General features: G+C 42.4%; 1 protein-coding gene across 5 annotated transcripts; it reads right to left on the reverse strand.

The window, feature by feature from the left end:
• LOC115153479 (uncharacterized) lies at positions 1-21,011 on the reverse strand. 5 transcript variants are annotated; one of them, XM_029698957.1, is made up of 5 exons: positions 20,076-21,008; positions 2,990-3,149; positions 2,620-2,725; positions 178-286; positions 1-131 (listed from the first exon to the last, which is right to left on the reverse strand). In XM_029698957.1, exons 1-5 carry the CDS (start codon positions 20,478-20,480, stop codon positions 126-128), a joined length of 786 nt encoding a protein of 261 aa, XP_029554817.1. In that variant the 5' UTR covers positions 20,481-21,008; the 3' UTR covers positions 1-125. The 5 variants fall into 5 exon arrangements, 4 of the variants coding, with proteins under 4 accessions (XP_029554817.1, XP_029554816.1, XP_029554819.1 ...); XR_003867695.1 differs by lacking the exon at positions 1-131 and adding an exon at positions 1,606-1,695 and having other exon boundaries at positions 191-286; positions 20,076-21,011; XM_029698956.1 differs by having other exon boundaries at positions 1-286; positions 20,076-21,007.
• Between the last annotated feature and the right edge of the window lie 682 nt (positions 21,012-21,693).

Here is a 21,693-nt window from a genome sequence, read left to right on the forward strand (position 1 = left end):
TCAGTTGTAGTAGGGTGTGAGTAGAGTAGGGGATCAGATGTTGTAGTCAGTTGTAGTAGGGTGTGAGTAGAGTAGGGGATCAGATGTTGTAGTCAGTTGTAGTAGGGTGTGAGTAGAGTAGGGGATCAGATGTTGTAGTCAGTTGTAGTAGGGTGTGAGTAGAGTAGGGGATCAGATGGAGTAGAGTCTGAGCTGCTCCTCCACGTCTCCCTCTGACACCTCCCCAAACGTCTCCTGGTTCTCCTTCAGCAGCTGGAAGATGGCTGCCAGCTGCTCCCGTTGCACCCTGGGAAAAACACACAGGTCAACAAATCTGAGTCTCCACCCTGCTGCTCTCACCTGGTCAATGATAGAGATAGAGCCCACAGGGACAGAGGCAGGTTTAAAAAAATAAACTCTAGTATACACACATGCACAGATGGTTAACGATAAGTGGTTCATGATACAAGTGCAGAACATAGGTCAGCAAAGCTAGATGATGGTACAGCCCAGCCCAACACAGCCAAGTGCAGCATGGAGAAACACAGCCAACACATAACAGGGAATATGGTGTGAGCAAAATGGCCACCGAACCGATCTCTAAAAACAAAAACATATGACCAGGCAGAGGGTGGTATCATACAATCATCCTACATGCCTTGTCTGGATCAAATCTGAAACAAAATAAAATAATTGCATTGTTTGCTCTAAATCAGCAAACCAGCAAGCCAGATGCAAAATAACTACCAAATAGAGTTTGGTGAGCAGATTGACATTTATTGGGACGAGTCTTGTCCTGGTGGCAGAACTAAGCGATTTCCGCTAGATGGGCCAGCTGCAAAGTCAAAATTGTCTATATTGTAAAAATTCATGACCGTTTTTAAGGTTAGGCATTAGGTTTAGCAGTGTGGCTAAGATTAGTGTTAAGGTTAAGTTTCATATCAGCTTTTATGACTGTGGCTGTGCCAGCTCTAAAATAAATTAAAAAAAGCTCTAGTGACCCCGCTGCAGAGCTGCCTCCAGAACAAGACTCATGACAAAAAACGGCAAACTGCGTTTGGTGATGCAATGCACCACCTCTTGGTCAAATGGGGAATTGCCATATGAGTTGTATCAAATAGGGGAAGTGCCATCTGGTTTGAGGTGATCCCTCAAATGTTATGTCCCAATCAACACCTTACCCACCCCTGAGAAACACCTGATTTATATTTAACACATGGGAACCATGGCAACATCCTCAGGGGAGCTGGGGGGATGGAACAGGAAAGAGGAGGAGGGAGGTAAGGGTTGAGGAGCATGAGGTACGGATGAGAGACATGGGGATATGGGACTGGTCCAGTCCTTGAGGGCAGCAACATCTGCTGGTCTCTCGAGGAATGCAGTTGAGAGACATCTGGTATAAGCGTGAGGCCAGGGGACTGGATGGTAGGTCACTAGATGGCCATGCTTGAAAAGACAAGGGGCTTCAGAACTGAAACTTTTAAATACCTTTGCTTTTTGGTGTCAGTTTAGTTTAAGGTTAAAAATCACATCGGAGGTTAGAGTTTAAGCACATCCATCCGTTCTAGCATGGTCAGGCAATGACAACCCTAATGAATTAGAGCAATTCTTATGTTCATACTTTACCATGTTTTTACTACAGCCCCTGTCTGTCTGCATGTCTGTCTGTCTGTCCGAGGGACTTACAGAGAGGTAAAGTCAGTGGTGAACTCTACCCTGCAGAAATAGAGAGCAGGACACAGATGTTACAGACAGACACCAGGCCTGGGTGGGTCTCTGAATAGGAGGCCTAGGTTTCTGCTGGAGTAAGATGAAGCTGCCCTGGAACACTGATCTAAGGTCAGTTTTGTGTTATCTCCCTGAACTCATTGGGGTGTTTCCTTCTTTCTTTCTTTCTGTTTCTTTCTTTCCTGTGCCTTGTTTTCGGAGCCCTGGTCCTAAGTCCCCAGTAGTGCCGTGGATAGAAGCAGCTGCCAAGCACAGCCAGCCTCACAGAGACAACACACACTGACACACACTGACGATTGGAGAGGAGGAGAGGGGCTGTAAGGTAGCAGAGGACGCTGGACAGGAGAGGGTTAAACAGTGGGAAAGACAATTTATAATGGCCATGTCCAAAATCTGTCTTGCGTACTACTTACTAAAACTACATACTGTGTACTAATTGTACTACATACTATTTAGGATGTACTGTTTAGTTAAAATGTATGCAGTAAGTAACAAATATTAACATACTAAGCTCGTCCATACTGAGAAAGAGCGATGTAATGCGCAATTGTTCTTGCTCCACGCCATTCATTTGTTTTGGTAGAGTGTGTCCCCTATTTTGATTATCAATTGTTGTCAAACGCACATGGTTCTGAAAAGACAATTGGATTCTTCAAAAGTGTACAGCAAATTCTACTCGATGAAAAGCTGAAATTAGTATGTCATCCTGGCATTTAAAGCATACTAACTTTTGAAAATGTCACATCCTATAAAACGTTCTATATTCGCATACCCAAAAAGCCTACTATTTAGAACGCAAGTGTGGGTATTCGGACACGGCCAGTTACTGCTGGTATGCAGTAGCAGTTGAATATGGGGAAAGGGGAGGAGACTAGGCGAGGAAGCAACGTCAGAGTATTGAGATGCACTGACCTCTGTTCCTCCTCCAGCTCCTCTTTGGTCATCATCTTCTCCATCTGGCTGGTCCGCAGCATGCCGGGGACGTATTTCAGGGGCACTTCCACTTCCTCCATATCTGCTGAGAGAAAAGGCTCTCTTGGTGCTGTTTGAATCCCAGTGGTCATTCACCAGCCCAAGTCCTGGAGAGCTACATGCTGTGCATGCTTTTTTTCCAACCAACACTAACACATCTGAGTCTACTGATCACCAAGACCTTGATTAGCTGAAATCAGGGTGTGTTATTGCTAGGCTGAAACAAAAGCTGGCAAATTGTATAAGTCAACAGGACCAAAGTTGGTGGCCATTGCTCTATCCACAGTGATTGAAGCAGTGGCTTACTCACCATTGCTGTACTCTGGGCTCTCTGTGGCACCCCCTGTCTGTCGGTAGGAGAAAGGGCACAATAACGACCCCCCCTCAGGGAACTGTAGGTGACCAAAGTCTCTACCTGGAATATCCACTGGCGCTGAGGCAGGGTTTGAGGTCGAGTACCGTTGGCCAGACTGTCAGAGAGGAAGAGAGACAGAAAGTGAGAGGAAGAGGTGGAGAAACATTGGACTAAACCAGCAGTTTCCAAACTAGGGGTCGCGACCCCACGTGGGTTTGCCTGACATGAAAATGGGGTCACAAGAGAATTTCCAAAATCTGGAGAAAATAAAGAAATAATATATATATATTATTCCCATGGTGAATGGCTAGGCCCACTACGCTATGAAACCACACACTATTGCAGAGACTTTGATTTTACCGGGTGCAATTGATATGGTGAAAACAATGTGTGGGGAGGCAGAGGTACAGAAACTCACATCAATACCTTTGTCAGATAACACTGCAATGAAGAAAATATGCTATTGCTAGCAATCAAGAGAAACTCTGACTGAACAACTCAAAAACTCCTAATGCTCTCCAAATGGACATTAGTTGTGAGGGCCCAGATGCCCATACATTGACTTATGTTCGCTATACATGTCAGGGGATGCTATTCACAAGGACATATTCTTCTGTCTCACGATTCCCGAGCATGAAACGGCACAGGGGATGTTCAGTGTGCTGCGTGGCTATATTGATGAAAAACAGATTCCATGGGATGGAATGGTGGGCTTTTGCACAGATGGGGCTCCATCTATGGCGGGACGGCGGACAGGCCTCTACACTCTAGTTATGAATGTGTCTCCCTCTGCCATATGGACGCCTTGTATGAGAGCAACTGGCGGCAAAACAGCTGAGCATAGAAGTCGGAGATATACTGCAGCAGGGGCAGCAGGTAGCCTAGTGGTTAGAGCGCTGGGCCAAAACCAAAAGGTTGCTGGATCATATACCCGAGCTGACAAAGTAAAAATCTGTCGTTCTGCCCCTGAACAAGGCTGTTAACCCACTGTTCCCCGGTAGGCTGTAATTATAAATAACAATTTGTTCTTAACTGACTTGCCTCAAATAAAAATAATAAAAAATAAAAAAAAAGGTAACTTTAATTGTAAACTACATCAAACCGCATCCACTGCGCAAACGCTTGTTTGCAAAACTGTGTGGAGATATGGGATCAGAACATGACACAGCCTGGTCTCCTAGACTAGACGTAACACAGTAAATGTAAATCCGGGAGACTCAAATTAGTATGATATACTGAACAAAAATATAAATGCAGCACGTAAAGTGTTGGTCCCATGTTTCACTAGCTGAAATAAATGATCCCAGAAAAAGTCCATACGCACAAAAATCTTATTTCTCTCAAATTTGGGCACAAATTTGTTTACATTCCTTTTAGTGAGCATTTAGCCTTTGTCAAGATAATCCATCCACCTGACAGGTGTGGCATATCAAGAAGCTGATTAAACAGCATGATCATTACATAGGTGCACCTGGTGCTGGGGACAATAAAAGGCCACTCTAAAATGTGCAGTTTTGTCACACAACACACAGATGTCTCAAGTTTTGAGGGAACTTGCAATTGACATGCTGACTGCAGGAATGTCCACCAGACTTGCTGTCAGAGAATTTAATGTTAATTTCTCTACCATAAGCCGCCTCCAACGTTGTTTTAGAGAATTTGGCAGTAGGTCCACCCGGCCTACTGTGTGTAACCATGTGTAACCATGCCAGCCCAGGACCTCCACATCCGGCTTCTTCACCTGCAGGATTGTCTGAGACCAGCCACCCGGACAACTGATGAAACTGTGGGTTTGCACAACCGAATAATTTCTGCATAGAAACTGCCTCAGGGAAGCTCATCTGCATGCTTGTCGTCCTCACCACGGTCTTGACCTGACTGTAGTTCGCCATTGTAACCGACTTCAGTGGGAAAATGCTCACCTTCGATGGCCACTGGCACGCTGGAAAAGTGTGCTCTTCATGGATGAATCCCAGTTTCAACTGTACCGGGCAGATGGCAGACCATGTGTATGGCATCGTGTGGGTGAGAGGTTTGCTGATGTCAACGTCTCGAGTAACGCAGCTCCAAAATGCAGGTGTTTCTGCCTAGCTCTGTTATGGAGGTGCAGCCAGCGAAAGCACAGCACATAGGTGTTAATTTTGTCAAGTTGCGCCGTGATTGCCTCAGTGTTCTGTCATTTGTGGGGACACTACGTCACCACAGAATCTACATGGAGAGCTAGACAGTTCAAGCCTACTTGAGTGCTATCATAGATTTACATGAAGTGCCCGTCCAAGAAGGCTCAAGGTCATTGGCCACAGATAAAATTGCACCGACTGGGGAAATACATTTTTGAATGGTCATCCAACTCAGAATTAAGTCGGGTACTCTGGCCTCTTTTTTATTTATTTTTATTTCACCTTTATTTAACCAGGTAAGCTAGTTGAGAACAAGTTCTCATTTACAACTGCGACCTGGCCAAGATAAAGCAAAGCAGTGCGACAGAAACAACAACACAGAGTTACACATGGAATAAACAAGCGTACATTCAATAAGACAATGGGAAAAAAAGAAAGTCTATATACAGTGTGTGCAAATGGCATGAGGAGGTAAGGCAATAAATAGGCCACAGTAGCAGAGTAATTACAATTTAGCAGATTAACACTGGATTGATAGATGAGCAGATGATGATGAGCAGATGAAGGTGTGTAAGTAGTGATACTGGTGTGCAAAAGAGCAGCAAAGTAAATAAAACAATATGGGGATGAGGTAGGTAGATTGGGTGGGCTATTTACAGATGGACTATGTACAGCTGCAGCGATCGGTTAGCTGCTCAGATAGCTGATGTTTAAAGTTAGTGAGGGAAATGTAAGTCTCCAGCTTCAGCGATTTTTGCAATTCGTTCCAGTCACTGGCAGCAGAGAACTGGAATGAAAGGAGGCCAAGGGAAGTGTTGGCTTTGGGGATGACCAGTGAGATATACCTGCTGGAGTGCGTGCTACGGGTGGGTGTTGTTATCGTGACCAGTGAGCTGAGATAAGGCGGAGCTTTACCTAGCATAGACGTATAGATGACTTGGAGCCAATGGGTCTGGCGACGAATATGTAGCGAGGGCCAGCCGACTAGAGCATACAGGTCGCAGTGGTGGGTGGTATAAGGGGTTTTGGTAACAAAATGCATGGCACTGTGATAGACTACATCCAATTTGCTAAGTAGAGTACTGGAAGCTATTTTGTAGATGACATCGCCGAAGTCGAGGATCGGTAGGATAGTCAGTTTTACTAGGGTAAGTTTGGCGGCGTGAGTGAAGGAGGCTTTGTTGCGAAATAGAAAGCCAATTCTAGATTTGACTTTGGATTGGAGATGTTTGATCTGAGTCTGGAAGGAGAGTTTACAGTCTAGCCAGACACCTAGGTATTTGTAGTTGTCCACGTATTCTAGGTCAGAACCGTCCAGAGTAGTGATGCTAGTCGGGTGGGCGGGTGCGGGCAGCAAACGGTTGAAAAGCACGCATTTGGTTTTACTAGCGTTTAAGAGCAGTTGGAGGCCACGGAAAGAGTGTTGTATGGCATTGAAGCTCGTTTGGAGGTTAGTTAACACAGTGTCCAAAGAAGGGCCAGATGTATACAGAATGGTGTCGTCTGCGTAGAGGTGGATCACAGAATCACACGCAGCAAGAGAGACATCGTTGATATATACAGAGAAAAGAGTCGGCCCGAGAATTGAACCCTGTGGTACCCCCATAGAGACTGCCAGAGGTCCGGACAACAGGCCCTCCGATTTGACACACTGAACTCTGTCTGCAAAGTAGTTGGTGAACCAGGCGAGGCAGTCATTTGAGAAACCAAGGCTATTGAGTCTGCCGATAAGAATATGGTGATTGACAGAGTCGAAAGCCTTGGCCAGGTCGATGAAGATGGCTGCACAGTACTGTCTTTTATCGATGGCGGTTATGATATCATTTAGTACCTTGAGCGTGGCTAAGGGGCACCCATGACCAGCTCGGAAAACGGATTGTACAGCGGAGAAGGTACGGTGAGATTCGAAATGGTCAGTGATCTGTTTATTAACTTGGCTTTCGAAGACTAGAAAGGCAGGGCAGGATAGATATAGGTCTATAACAGTTTGGGTCTAGAGTGTCACCCCCTTTGAAGAGGGGGATGACCGCAGCAGCTTTCCAATCTTTAGGGATCTCGGACGATACGAAAGAGAGGTTGAACAGACTGGTAATAGGGTTTGCAACAATGGCAGCGGATAGTTTTAGAAAGAGAGGGTCCAGATTGTCAAGCCCAGCTGATTTGTACGGGTCCAGGTTTTGCAGCTCTTTCAGAACATCTGCTATCTGGATTTGGGTGAAGGAGAAGCTGGGGAGGCTCGGGCAAGTAGCTGCGGGGGGTACGGAGCTGTAGGCCGGGGTTGGGGTAGCCAGCCATAGAAAAATGTTTACTGAAATGTTCAATTATCATGGATTTATCGGTGACGACCGTGTTACCTAGCCTCAGTGCAGTGGGCAGCTGGGAGGAGGTGCTCTTGTTCTCCATGGACTTTACAGTGTCCCAACATTGTTTGGAGTTAGAGCTACAGGATGCAAATTTCTGTTTGAAAAAGCTAGCCTTTGCTTTCCTGACTGACTGTGTGTATTGGTTCCTTTCTAGAGCTCCAACCTGAACATCCGTGGTGGAAAAGTACCCAATTGACTAAAAGTAAAGATACAGTACTTTAATAAACATAGCAAAAAAAGAAACGGCCCTTTTTCAGGACCCTGTCTTTCAAAGATAATTCGTAAAAATCCAAATAACTTCACAGATCTTTATTGTAAAGGGTTTAAACACTGTTTCTCATGCTTGTTCAATGAACCATAAACAATTAATGAACATGCACCTGTGGAACGGTCATTAAGACACTAACAGCTTTCAGACGGTAGGCAATTAAAGTCACAAAACTTAGGACACTAAGAGGCTTTCTACTGACTGAAAAACACCAAAAGAAAGATGCCCAGGGTCCCTGCTCAACTGTGTGAATGTGCCTTAGGCATGCTGCAAGGAGGCATGAGGACTGCAGATGTGGCCAGGGCAAAAAATGCAATGTCCGTACTGTGAGACAGAGCTACAGGGAGACAGGACGGACAACTGATCGTCCTCGCAGTGGCAGACCACGTGTAACAACACCTGCACAGGATTGGTACATCTGAACATCACACTTGAGGGACAGGTACAGGATGGCAACAACAACTGCCCGAGTTACACCAGGAACTCAAAATCCCTCCATCAGTGCTCAGACTGTCCGCAATAGGCTGAGAGAGGCTGGACTGAGGGCTTGTAGGCCTGTTGTAAGGCAGGTCCTCACCAGACATCACCGGCAACAACGTCGCCTATGGGCACAAACCCACCGTCGTTGGACCAGACAGGACTGGCAAAAAGTGCTCTTCACTGGCGAGTCACGGTTTTGTCTCACCAGAGGTGATGGTCGGATTCGCAATTATCGTCGAAGGAATGAACGTCACACCGAGGCTGGACTCTGGAGCTGGATCGATTTGGAGATGGAGGGTCCGTCATGGTCTAGGGCGATGTATCACAGCATCAGCGGACTGAGCTCGTTGTCATTGCAGGCAATCTCACCGCTGTGCGTTACAGGGAAGACATCCTCCTCCCTCATGTACCCTTCCTGCAGGCTCATCCTGACATGACCCTCCAGCATGACAATGTCACCAGCCATACTGCTCGTTCTGTGTGTGATTTCCTGCAAGACAGGAATGTCAGTGTTCTGCCATGGCCAGTGAAAAGCCCGGATCTCAATCCCATTGAGCACGTCTGGGACCTGTTGGATTGGAGAGTGACGGCTAGGGCCATTCCCCCCAGAAATGTCCAGGAACTTGCAGGTGCCTTGGTGGAAGAGTGGGGTAACATCTCACAGCAAGAACTGGCAAATCTGGTGCAGTCCATGAGGAGGAGATGCACTGCAGTACTTAATGCAGCTGGTGGCCACACCAGATACTGACTGTTACTTTTGATATTGACCCCCCTTTTTTTTCACGGACACATCATTCCATTTATGTTAGTCAAATGTCTGTGGAACTTGTTAAGTTTATGTCTCAGTTGTTGAATCTTGTTATGTTCATACAAATATTTACACATGTTAAGTTTGCTGAAAATAAACGCAGTTTACAGTGAGAGGACGTTTCTTTTTTTGCTGAGTTTATATGCAGTCCTGTGTGAAAGCAGATTTTCGATGGTTGACACTAAAAAGAGGAGGACCCCAACTGCTACTATGTTTATTTCTCAGCTGCTCCGTTATAAAACCAGAGAAGCCTACCAGGCTTAAAAATGTGGGAAAGTGGCCTCTATTCGCTATCGGAGTGTTTATTTTTATTTATTTATTTCACCTTTATTTAACCAGGTAGGCCAGTTGAGAACAAGTTCTCATTTACAACTGCAACCTGGCCAAGATAAAGCAAAGCGGTGTGATAAAATCAAACAACACAGAGTTACACATAAACAAATGTACAGTCAATAACACAATGATGTGTCTTTTTTCCCCTGCCCTTGTTCCTGCCCATTTGATAATGTCCCATTCTAAATCGAAACACATTTTACATATTAGTAAAGACAATATTAAATTGAGAATAGTCTCATGGGTGAAAATATGATCACTTGATGAAAGAACACAATGTGCAGCCTTAGCTACACAGGAAGGCCAAAAAGATCAACAACTGCCCGAACCACTGCCTGTTCACCCTGCTCCCATCCAGAAGGCAAGGTCAGTACAGGTGCATCAAAGCTGGGACTGAGAGACTGAAAACTAGCTTCAATCTCAAAGCCATCAGACTGTTAAACAGCCATCACTAACATAGAGGCTGCTGCCAACATACAGACTCAAATCTCTGGCCACTTTAATAAATGGACTTAATAAAAGGTATCACTAGTCACTTTAAATAACGCCACTTTAATAATGTTTACATATCCTACATTACTCATCTCATATGTATATACTGTACTCTATACCATCTACTGCATCTTGCCTATGCCGCACAGCCATCCCTTATCCATATATTTATATGTACATATTTTTATTCATCCCTTTACATTTATGTGTATAAGGTAGTTGTTGTGAATTTGTTCGATTACTTTGTTAGATTACTTGTTAGATATTACTGCATTGTCGGAACTAGAAGCACAAGCATTTCGCTACACTCGCATTAACATCTGCTAACCATGTGTATGTGACCAATAAAATTTGATTTGATTTAGCCAAGGAACAGAGAGCAAGCTTTTTTTGCAACTTTTTCAAATAGTCAATAGGCTATAATGGCATCTTTGCAGCCCATATATGTTTATATTTTTAAGACATTCTAAGGTTTGTATAATTCAAATTTGCCAAATAACTCTTCATCTTGTGTATAGGACCTGTTTCAAATGATCTCTTTTACGCTCAACAGAGCCACTTCATTTGCATACTTTTTTATTCTCCGGAATAAAATAAAATATCCTTTTTATTTTATTCAGATAAGTTCAATGATATTATTCTTACTATAAACATTGGCTATTTCAGCCACACCTGTTGCTAACAGATGTATAAAATCAAGCACACAGCCATGCAATCTCCATAGACAAACATTGGCAGTAGAACGGCCTTACTGAAGAACTTAGTGACTTTCAACATGGCACTGTCATATAAAATAATTGGCACGGAACTTATAAGAATATCTTGTCTGCTAAATGAACTGGCCTACAGCCTATGGCATGGCACATAGCCAGATAACATACAGTAGGCCAACTTGTGTTCGGTTCTTCTGAAATACATTTTCTTCATATCATAATGTTTCATTAGACCTGCCTAAAATATATAATGGATTAATTGTGATGGTGTATATTAAATGGATTTAATATACAGATTTGTAGAAATGTTGTCAAATTTATTTTATATAAAAAAACAGAAATACCTTATTTACATAAGTATGCACACACCTGTCTATATAAGGTACCACAGTTGACAGTGCATGTCAGAGCATAAATCAAGCAATGAGGTCGAAGGAGACAGGATTGTTCTCCGAGACAGGACTGATCTGGGGAAGGGTACCAAAACATTTTTGCAGCATTGAAGGTCCCGAAAAACACAGTGGTCTCCATCATTTTTAAATGGAAGAAGTTTGGAACCATAAAGACAGGTGACCAAGAACCCGATGGTCACTCTGACAGAGCTCCAGAGTTCCTCTGTGGAGATAGGAGAACCTTCCAGAAGGACAACCATCTATGCAGCACTCCACCAATCAGGCCTTTATGGCAGAGTGGCCAGGCAGATGCCACTCCTCAGCAAAAGGCACATGACAGCCCGGTTGGAGTTTGCCAAAAGGCACCTCAAGGACTCTCAGACCAAGAGAAACAAGATTCTCTGGTCTGATGAAACCAAGATTGATCTCTTTGACCTGAATGCCAAGCATTTCGTCTGGAGGAAGCCTGGCACCATCCTTGAAGCATGGTGGTGGCAGAATCATGCTGTGGGGATGTTTTTCAGCGGCAGGGACTGAGAACCTAGTCAGGATCAAGAGAAAGATGAACAGAGAAAAGTACAGAGAGATCCTTGATGAAAACCTGCTCCAAAGAGCTCAGGACCTCAGCCTGGGGCGAAGATTCATCTTCCAATAGGACAACGACCCTTAGTATACAGCCAAGACAATGCAGGAGTGGCTTCTCTGAGTGGCCCAGCCAGAGCCCAGACTTGAACCTGATCAAACATCTCTGGAGAGACCTGAAAATAGCTGTGCAGCGACCCTCCCCATCCAACCTGACAGAGATTGAGAGGATCTGCAGAGAAGAATGGGAGAAACTCTCCAAATACAGGTGTGCTAAGCTTGTAGCGTCCTACCCAAGAAGACTCAAGGCTGTAAATCGCTGCCAAAGGTTCTTCAACAAAGTACTGAGTAAAGGGTCTGAATACACTGTGATAATTCCGTTTTTTATTTTTAATACATTTGCAAAAAAAATGAAAAACCTGTTATTGCCTTGTCATTATGGGGTATTGTGTGTAGATTGATGAGGGGAAAAAACAATTTAATCAATTTTAGAAGAAGGCTATAACGTCACAAAATGTGGAAAAAGTCAGTGTCCATTACGAAAAAAGATTGCATTCAGAGTGCAGTATAACTGCAGTATGCAGCAAATACTGCGTCCAAAATAACCGTTTTTTACTGCAGTAATTTTGCAGTGTAACTCCAGTTAGAGTGCAGTATATCTGCAGTTCAACTGCAGTACAATGCAGTTATTCTGTATTTACTGTGTCCAAAATACCAGTTGAATGCAGTTACTGCACTTTTACAGCAGTTTCAAAACTGCAACCTTTTTTTGTAAGGGGTCTGAATAATTACCGAATGCACTGTATGTATTTAATAAATTCAGCCATATTTGCTATGGTTTTTAAAAACGCAGTAAATGAGGCAGAATTAACTGTTTCGCTGCCACTGGAGGCTCCGCTGATAGCAAGGTGTAGCCGGTGTAATAATTCACTCCATAGTGCTTAAAGGAAAGCGCCGCTGTCGGGACAGCTTTATGTAGGCCCTAACTGTTTGTGGGCACCGTTTGGCACCGTTATAGTGCAATGAATGTATTGTTTAGTGTTATGTAGTGGTTTGCTGGCATGCGTTTTCCCCAGCAATATTTACATGCTAAAATCGCCACGGGTCACATGCGCACTCTCCACTGATAGGATTACCTGTAAAGCACCTACTAAGTGAGAAGCTTGCAACGTGTTGGTCACCCCATCTATCATGTCCTGTGTGTTTTGGTGCTGCTTGGGTGAAGCTTTCCTAAAGCATTAGCTATGGGGCGTCACTGCGATCAAAGTACCTTTTGTCTACTGTCTCGGAGCTACAGTGGACATGGTTGTCGGTAGGCTAATATTACAGTAACAAAGCCAACGGGATGTGATATTTTATTTATTTATTTTTTACATTTGCAAACATTTCTAAAAAAACGGTTTTGGCTTTGTCATTATGGGGTGTTGTATGTTCATTGATGGGGGGGGGGGGGACAATTTAATCCATTTTAGAATAAGGCTGTAATGTAACAAAATGTGGAAAAAGTCAAGGGGTCTGAATACTTTCCGAAGGCACTGTATATCCCAGTTCTGAGTTCTCAGTTGTTATGAACCCGGCTGAAATCATGCTGAATGTATTCAATCTGGCCATGGTGTTACGTGTGAATGTTTATCGTTTTAAGGTTGGAAAAGATAACCTTTCAGACAGATGTTTTAAATCCTTAAACCCAGACTTGGACCATACACCCTCTCCACCTAATAGTGATTGCTTTGCATCGGTTAGCCACTGATTCCTTCCAAACCACTTGTTGTTGAATTTGTGATTTCTGACTTGTTTTGTAACAATGGCCGTTGACCGATGCGTTTATATTTTTGTTCTGTATAGATAAAACGTAACATGTAAAGTGTTGGTCCCATGTTTCATAAGCTAAAATAAAAGATCCCAGAAATTTTCCATATGCACAAAAAGCTTTTATCTCTCAAATTTTGTGCACAAATTTGTTTACATCCCTGTTAGTGAGCATTTCTCATTGGCCAAGATAATCCATCCACCTCACAGGTGTGGCATATCAAGAAGCTGATTAAATAGCATGATCATTACACAGGTGCACCTTGTCCTGGGGACAATAAAAGGTCACTCTAAAAGGTACAGTTTTGTCACATAACACAATGCCACAGATGTCTCAAGGTTTGCAATTGGCATAGTGACTGCAGGAATGTCCAACAGAGCTGTTGCCAGATAATTTAATGTTTATTTCACAACCACAGACCACGTGTAACCACGCGAGCCCAGGACCTCCACATCCGGCTTCTTCACCTACGGGATGGTCTGAGACCAGCCACCCGGACAGCTGATGAAACTAAGGAGTATTAAAGCCCTTTTCAGGGGAAAAACGAATTCTAATTGGCTGGGCCTGGCTACCCAGTCATGTGAAATCCATAGATTAGGGCCTAATTAATTTATTTTAATTTACTGATTTCCTTATATGAACTGTAACTTAGTAAAATCATTGAAATTGTTGCATGTTGCGTTTATATATTTTTACCAGTATATCATTTATCTTTATATGACAAGGATTGAAAAGTATTTGCCAGTAGATTGTCAACGTGATTCATGATGATGACTGCTTGTCTAGCTAGCTAGCTTGCTAAGATTTTTTAAGTATGATGTTGACATGATCAGTCTAATCAACGCTACAGTAGATATAACGTGATTTGATGTCATTTTATCTGTGGTCAATGACCTTGTGCCTTCTTGGGCGGGCACTTCTAATGTAAATCTATGGCAGCACCCAAGGGGTGAATATGTACAGTATTTTTGCTAAACAGGTATGGCTCAAAACAGGTGGGGCTCGGCCCAACCTGCCCTGAATGATGGGTCGCCACTGTTGTTCAATTAGTATTTTTTATTATTGAATATTAAAACATACAATCTACTTGCAGTGAAGCCGCTCAACATTTACATTACATTCAGTCATCTAACAGACTCCCATCCAGAGTGACCCACAGAAGCAATCAGGGTCAACGCCTTGCCCAAGGGCACGTCGACAGATCTCCCACAAGGTCAAAATAGGGACCGAACCAGTGACCTATCAGCCACTGGCCCAAGACCCCCCCCCCCCCAGTGTCATTCAAACGTACTTTTTTTATTTGACTTTACTTTTGACTTTTATCTTTGACAGTCATTCTATCCCCCACTTAGCAACTCCACTCCCACTTGTCTCCAATTCCACTTCCCAACCCTCCGCTTCCCTCAGCCCATCCCACATATCTCTGCTGGCCACCCTCTTCGGATTTCTATGCGCCATATATCTTCCAACTACACTGTGATGTTTAACATACAATTTGAATCTATCTAATCGAATTGAATCCATAGATTGTGAGTTGAAGATAAATACTTTTGCTAAGGTGATTAGTATATTAGTAATTGACTAACCCGGTCTCTCTCCAGATCTCCCAACAATTCTTTTCTAGGGTCAATTTTAGATTATTGTAGTGCTTTTCAGCCATTCCTGAATTTGAGACCAGAAACAGGCTACCTCAGGGCAATACCAAAACAAATGGTCTAAATCTGCAGAGCTCTGATGATTGTATGCACCAAATATTCAACATTTTGTTGGTGGCAAGAATTCTGTACAATAATTTTAGCTGAAAGGCACGAAGTCTTGAATCTTGCGCCATTTTATATATCAACTCATACACCCTGTACCATGGAATCGGTACATCAAAAATCTATTTTTATTCCTCAGCAAGTTTTGATTGTTTATATTTGGCAGATAGACCAATTCCCTACCTCCTCCCACTGCCACCTGACTCCTCCATTTTTGTGGTAATTCTGTAATCAATTGGTTGTAATCTTGGATTGAGCAAACCTTCCCATACAATTCTGATAACTCCATGAAAGACATAACTCTACCATTACAATTTACATCATAATTTTAAAACAAAATACCCTTTTCAAACATATTTTCCATAAATACAGGTATTTTATCAACCAGCACATTTGAGATCAACCATAATATTTGTTCTATCTTTTCAGGGGGATGAAATTGAAATTGTAAACAGCTCTGCAATGCTTGTTCGAAAAAGAGAGATACTTTGAAAAACTTTTAATCTTCAATTAATTGAAAATGAGACATAGCAATCTGCACAAAGGCAAAAAGGCCATTTTTAAACAATGGATGAGCTTTTCTTAGTAATTTACTTGAGAACCATTTAGGTTTCAAGTAAAACTTTTGTGTAAGTGAAGCTTTTCTAGAGTGGTATAGTGCTTTTATATTTAATCATCTGAACCGCTTTATCTGGTTTAGCATCCCAGAAAGAACAAAATATTTTTTGCTCGTATAATTTGAAAAACAGGTCATCAGGAGTAGGCTAAATGAGTAAACCGAGATAGGACTAAGGAGTTCAGTGTCATTCTTCCATAAACAGAGACATATTTACCTCTCCATGGTTGCAGGATCTTGTCTATTAATAGTAGTTTTCTATTGAAATGTATTGTGTGTTTATTTCACCGTCAGCCCATTCTTTAGGTAAACTGCAGGGTAATGTAAAAGTTGTATTTTATAAAGATCCAAAACGTAATATTGTACACTTATAACTGGTTTTAGTCCAGAGTCCAGAAAAGTTATCTAGATCTTCAATGAGACATTACAAGGATTTAGCTTATATGACCAATATGAAAATGTGTGCACTCACTACTGTAAGTCACTCTGGATAAGAACATCTGATAATGACTAAAATGAATGGTCAATTACAACAAGACCGGCAGCTATTTGCATGACAACAATCGGCTTGACAAAATGTCATGACTGCCTTAGTATCATCTACTCCTCACTCCCCTCCCCCATTTCGTTACCTCTCTCCGCAGGCTGCTGACCTGGCACTTGACTCTCCCCATGTGTCACCTTTACAATCACACAGGCTTAGTTAGTCTCCCTCCCTCTGTGCTGGGGTGCAGTATGTCACACATCTTACCTCTCTCCAAGGTGCTGACACCCCAGTGTTTCACACCTTTATGGTTTCTTCTCAGTATCTATGGTGATGGTTCATCCAGTCAGCCATACTGGACTGCCACCCACTGTGCACTTCAGCAAATAATTGAGGCATGCTTGTAGGCTAGGTTACTTGCAGCATAGACATGACTCAGAGGTGATTTACTCTACCATAGAAATGTGACATTTGTGATGTATTGGCCAAGGCTCTTGTAGTCTATCCGCGTGAGAATGTGTGCGTTTGAGTGGTAAGGCGAAGGCAAATGACTGTAGATAAAAGTTGAGGGGTGAAGTCAGTGGAGGTGCATCTGCAACAGCCAAAAGTCAGACACTAATGTGGTTTTCTTTATAATGTCAAATTAAACATGGCACCAACCCCCATATCACACACTGAAATTGTACAATCTGAGAGACTCAAATATCATATTAATTTGCATATAGGGTATCCACTGTAAAGCCTACATGAAGTTGGTTCCTGTTTCAGTCATGTCTTTGGTCACATCCATGTGGGTCAAACAAAAACACCCTAATGATTGATTGACAATAGAGCCTCCCACAATGCAGGTGATGGCTGCAGTATGAAGTTGGTGAAGAGCAACTGCAGAAACTTACAGTCAACTGCAGTCAAAACATCATGACCTTTGATCAGGATTTATGTAAAGTTCATGCAGTCAACATGTAGGCACAAGTCGTACTATTTTTAACATAATGCAACACAATTTTGAAGGTGTTGACCAACCGATGGTCACCGACTTGACAATAGTGATCCTCTCGAACGCGCCCATTGTCAATGGCGTGAGGTATCATGGGTAAATTGTGAATGACTGATCTACAAATAATAATGAGTTATTTATGATCCAACGTTCTTTGTAGATCAGTCAGTCGACTGCACTGTCAGCTGCAATTGTGAACAACCCCATTGAGTTGGCTGTGTAGCAAACAGTGTCAACTTATTGGTCCAGAAAGCTGCATATAATGGGCATTACCTGCAATACCTACCTGACCAAGGAGAGAAGTGGTGTATTCTGTTGAGGGAAACTGTACTTTATACGATTGTAATGTGTTGTTGTCTCACCTAGCTATTTTAAGATTAATGCACTAAATGTAATTCACTCTGGATAAGAACATCTGCTAAATAACTAAAAAGTAATTAAAAATGTATTCTGTGACTAATATAATATATAAATGATAGTTTATTTGAATATACGGTTGGGTAAATTACTTTTAAATGTAATCCGTTACTGATTAGAATTGGATAGGTAACGTAATGTTTGGATTACCCCATACTCAGTAACATAATCTGATTACTTTGATTAATTTTCCCTTAAGAGGCGCAGGCTTGCGATTTTCGTCATGAATCTTTTTCTGGAGGCAGTTCTGCAGAGTGGCCAGTAGCTGGCACAGCCACAAAATCAGATGATTTTATTATTTTGTTGTCATGGAGGACTGATTGAGCTCATTGCGTCGAGTTGGAAAAGAAATGCTGCTTTTAGAATGGCATGCATTGAGCACTACCGAAAAGTGCTATTTGCATATGAACAATTAATGCCATGTGCAGCATTTGCTATAGGCCTAAAGTTAACTTTTTTTGTTTGTGACACTTTGATATCTCGATAATTTGCAGCTGTGGAAGCCTATCAAATTTGCGCGAGTTTGAGCATATGCAGTTAGGCCTATGGACTTTGTGGGGGGTGGGGAATCAGTACGAATTAGATTGAGCAATAAAAGCCCTACTCGTGGACTTCTTAAATTAAACAACTTTTTGGAGCACTACAACACGGTTCAGTTCAGAAGAGAGGAACTCCCTTAAACTTTTATTCCATAGTTTGGGATCCGTACTGCGGCTGTTGCAAGAGCGCATTGTTCCACTGGCTGTCCACTGGTCGCAAAAACAATGATTGATAGGTAGCTTAATCTTCTTCAATTCTACCATTATTGGGTTAAAATACACATATACATTTGTGAACAGCCATCCACAACCGGTAAGGCGCAAATAGCTAAATGAGAGCAGCAGTGTGATTCCCATCAATGCGCTATGTAGATATCAATAATAATAATAATTATATCCGTATCGCCCGTAGTCTACACCACTGCTGTCGTCTTTACCTCCAAGTGTTTCATTCAAATTAGATCCATCTTTGGATGCCGACAGCAATCGCACCATTGGAAGACAGACTGTAGCCTACAAAAACCCATACCTGCTCTTTTCCCACGATCCATCAAATTAATTTGGTATCACTAACCAGGTCTCCATCCAACCTTTTTATGAGAGTAAAGTCGTTTTCGGATAAAACATGTCATGACAGGCCTGAAAGAAACCGAAAATTGTAGGTAAACGTTCCAAATGTCGACAAAATAATTATGTTAGACATGCTGGGTTGTTTTTGTGTCGGTAAAATTAATTATTCTAGAAATGTCCACTACAACTCGGGAAAGCAGTATATTAGGCTACAGATGAAATAACTTCACAGGGTGGTGAAAGTGCAAGGTGATGAGGTTGATGCTCCTTTCCAATAAATATCAACGGGTCTTATTCTAGTGACATGATCATCTATGCTTGGCTGCCTTTTGACAAATAAAAATAATCTTGCTAATTTGTCCATAATAACCTCATGTTGGTAGCCTATCCGCACTATTTATGTGAGCTGTTGGCTAGAGCACACCTGCCAATACCAGAGTAGACATTCGCTATAACTCATTTTTTGTTGTTGTTGAGAAAACCATCAGTAATGTTGAAAATGCGATGGATACCCATTTAAATTGTTTTTAAAAATGTATTATTAGGTACACCACGTCATCACGCACAGACTTTTATCCACAACAAGTAAATTTGATGGAAACACATCTCTGGTGAGAAAATGAGCATATTGTTTTTATGCCGATTTTTTTTATACTTGCACGAAAATCTGTTGCCAATTGAATGGAATAAATATCGAGGATCTTATTCTGGTGACATGATCATCGATGTTTGGCTGCCGTTTGACAAAAAAATAATCTCGTTCTTGTCCATAGTAATTTCATCATGTGTAGACTATACCTGCACACCCTAGCCTGCACAGTAAGCAACATTTTTTTTAAGAAACCGTTTTTGTGACAAAACTATAGGAAGAGTTGAAAATGGGATGGAAACATTGAATTTTAGATTTTTATTCGATACATGAAAACTTAAGCTGGAAAAGTACAATTTGTGTGCACAGATTTTTATCAGCAAAAAGTATATTTGGTGAAAACACCACTGGTTGGAAAATGCACATATTTTCTTATGTGGATTCTAGAGTATTTCCATTAAAATCTGTCACCATTTGGATAGAAACCTAGCTATTCAGAAAAAAGAAGTGTCAAATATTTTTTCCGCAAACATCCCTTCTGCATTGAAAAGTAATCCTAAAGTAATGTTTTCACAAATATGTAATCTGATTAAATTTCTGTAATGTAACGGATTACACCTAGGTTTTTTTTGTAATCCACTACTCCCCAAACCTGATGAAAAATATTAGGCATATACACTACTCATACTGCACATTATATTAGCCTACCAGGGAGATGGTAATGCCAGATTTCACCTTTTTCTCGTGAGCAGCATGGGTCCTAACTTCTGCAGCGGGCAGCCCCTCAACTGTCCTTCTGTCCGCTGCCACCGGATCCATTATTTTTCCGACAGATCGACATTCACTGTCCTCCTCCGATTTGTCAGTTGTTAGCCCTGCTGCTGTCCCCTGTTTCTCCGTAAGATTTACCGACGGTCCTGATTTAGCTAATCCCGTTTTCATCTCCTCTCTCCCGGACTGCGCCAAAGATCCCTCCCCTGAGTGATCCGCTTTGGATGCAGCAGAGCCAGAGGACGAGACAGTAGAAGTATCGTTGGCACTGAACAATGTTGTCACCAGAATAATAGCGAACAGCGTGAAAAGAATAGCAGGCAATATAAAACTTAATTCCATTGTTGCAGACTGAAAGCGAGTCGACTTTTCGAGCCGGCAAAATATGACCCGTTTGTCCTTTTGTCTTCTATTTTTGTCTGTTATAAAACATGTAGACGCCACAGCCTATACCGGAGAAATACCGTTAAAAAAGCCTCTCCCTGGTATCCTCACTCATGCGATTGTCAGTCGGTTTGCCTACCCTGCATCCCGTTGGCTTTGTTGCTGTAATATTAGCCTACCGACAACCGTGCCCACTATAGCTCCGAGACAGTAGTGGGAGAAAAAACGTACTCTACTTTGATCGCCTTGACACGCCTCGAAACGAAACGTAATTTCCTAAAGCCACGCCTCCATAGCTAATGCTTTAGGAAAGCTTCATCCAAGCAGCACCAAAACACACAGGACATGATAGATGGGGTGACCATCACATTGCAAGCTTCTCACTTAGTAGGTGCTTTACAGGTATAATCCTATCAGTGAGCATACTTATGACCCGTGGCGATTTTAGCATGTAAATATCGCATGCCAGCAAAGCCACTACACAACACGAATACATGAATTGCACTATAATGGTGCCAAACGGTGCCCACAAACTGTTAAGGCCTACATAAAGCTGTCCCGACACCTTACTGAATTATTGCCCCGCTACATCTGGCTATCAGTGGAACCTCTGGTAGAAAAACAGTTAATTACAGCCTTGAGTCTTCTTGGGTATGACGCTACAAGCTTGGCACACATGTATATGGGGAGTTTCTCCCAATGTTCTCTGCAGATCCTCTCAAGCTGTCAGGTTGGATGGGGAGGGTCGCTGCACAGCTATTTTCAGGTCTCTCCAGAGGCTCTGGCTGGGCCACTCAAGGACATTGAGACTTGTCCGGAAGCCACTCCTGCGTTGTCTTGGCAGTGTGCTTAGGGTCATTGTCCTGTTGGAAGGCAAACCTTCCTTCACCTGCTCTGGAGCAGGTTTTCATCAAGGATCTCTCTGTACTTTGCTCCGTTCTTCTTTCCCTTGATCCTGACTAAAGGGGTCTGAATACTTTCCGGATGCACTGTATGGTTTCTATGACTCCTTGTGGATTTGTGTAACTCGATAAGAACCGCATTCTCCTTCAATGATAATGAATACTGACATGAGTTTTGACTTTTGAACCACACACAAACATTATTACATTCATGTTCAGTAAACAAATGTTTGTTCTTATATCATTAACACATAGCTCTAAGTATAAGT

The sequence above is a fragment of the Salmo trutta genome, chromosome 18, assembly GCF_901001165.1.
Source record: "Salmo trutta chromosome 18, fSalTru1.1, whole genome shotgun sequence".
In the NCBI taxonomy this organism is placed as follows: Eukaryota; Metazoa; Chordata; class Actinopteri; order Salmoniformes; family Salmonidae; genus Salmo; species Salmo trutta.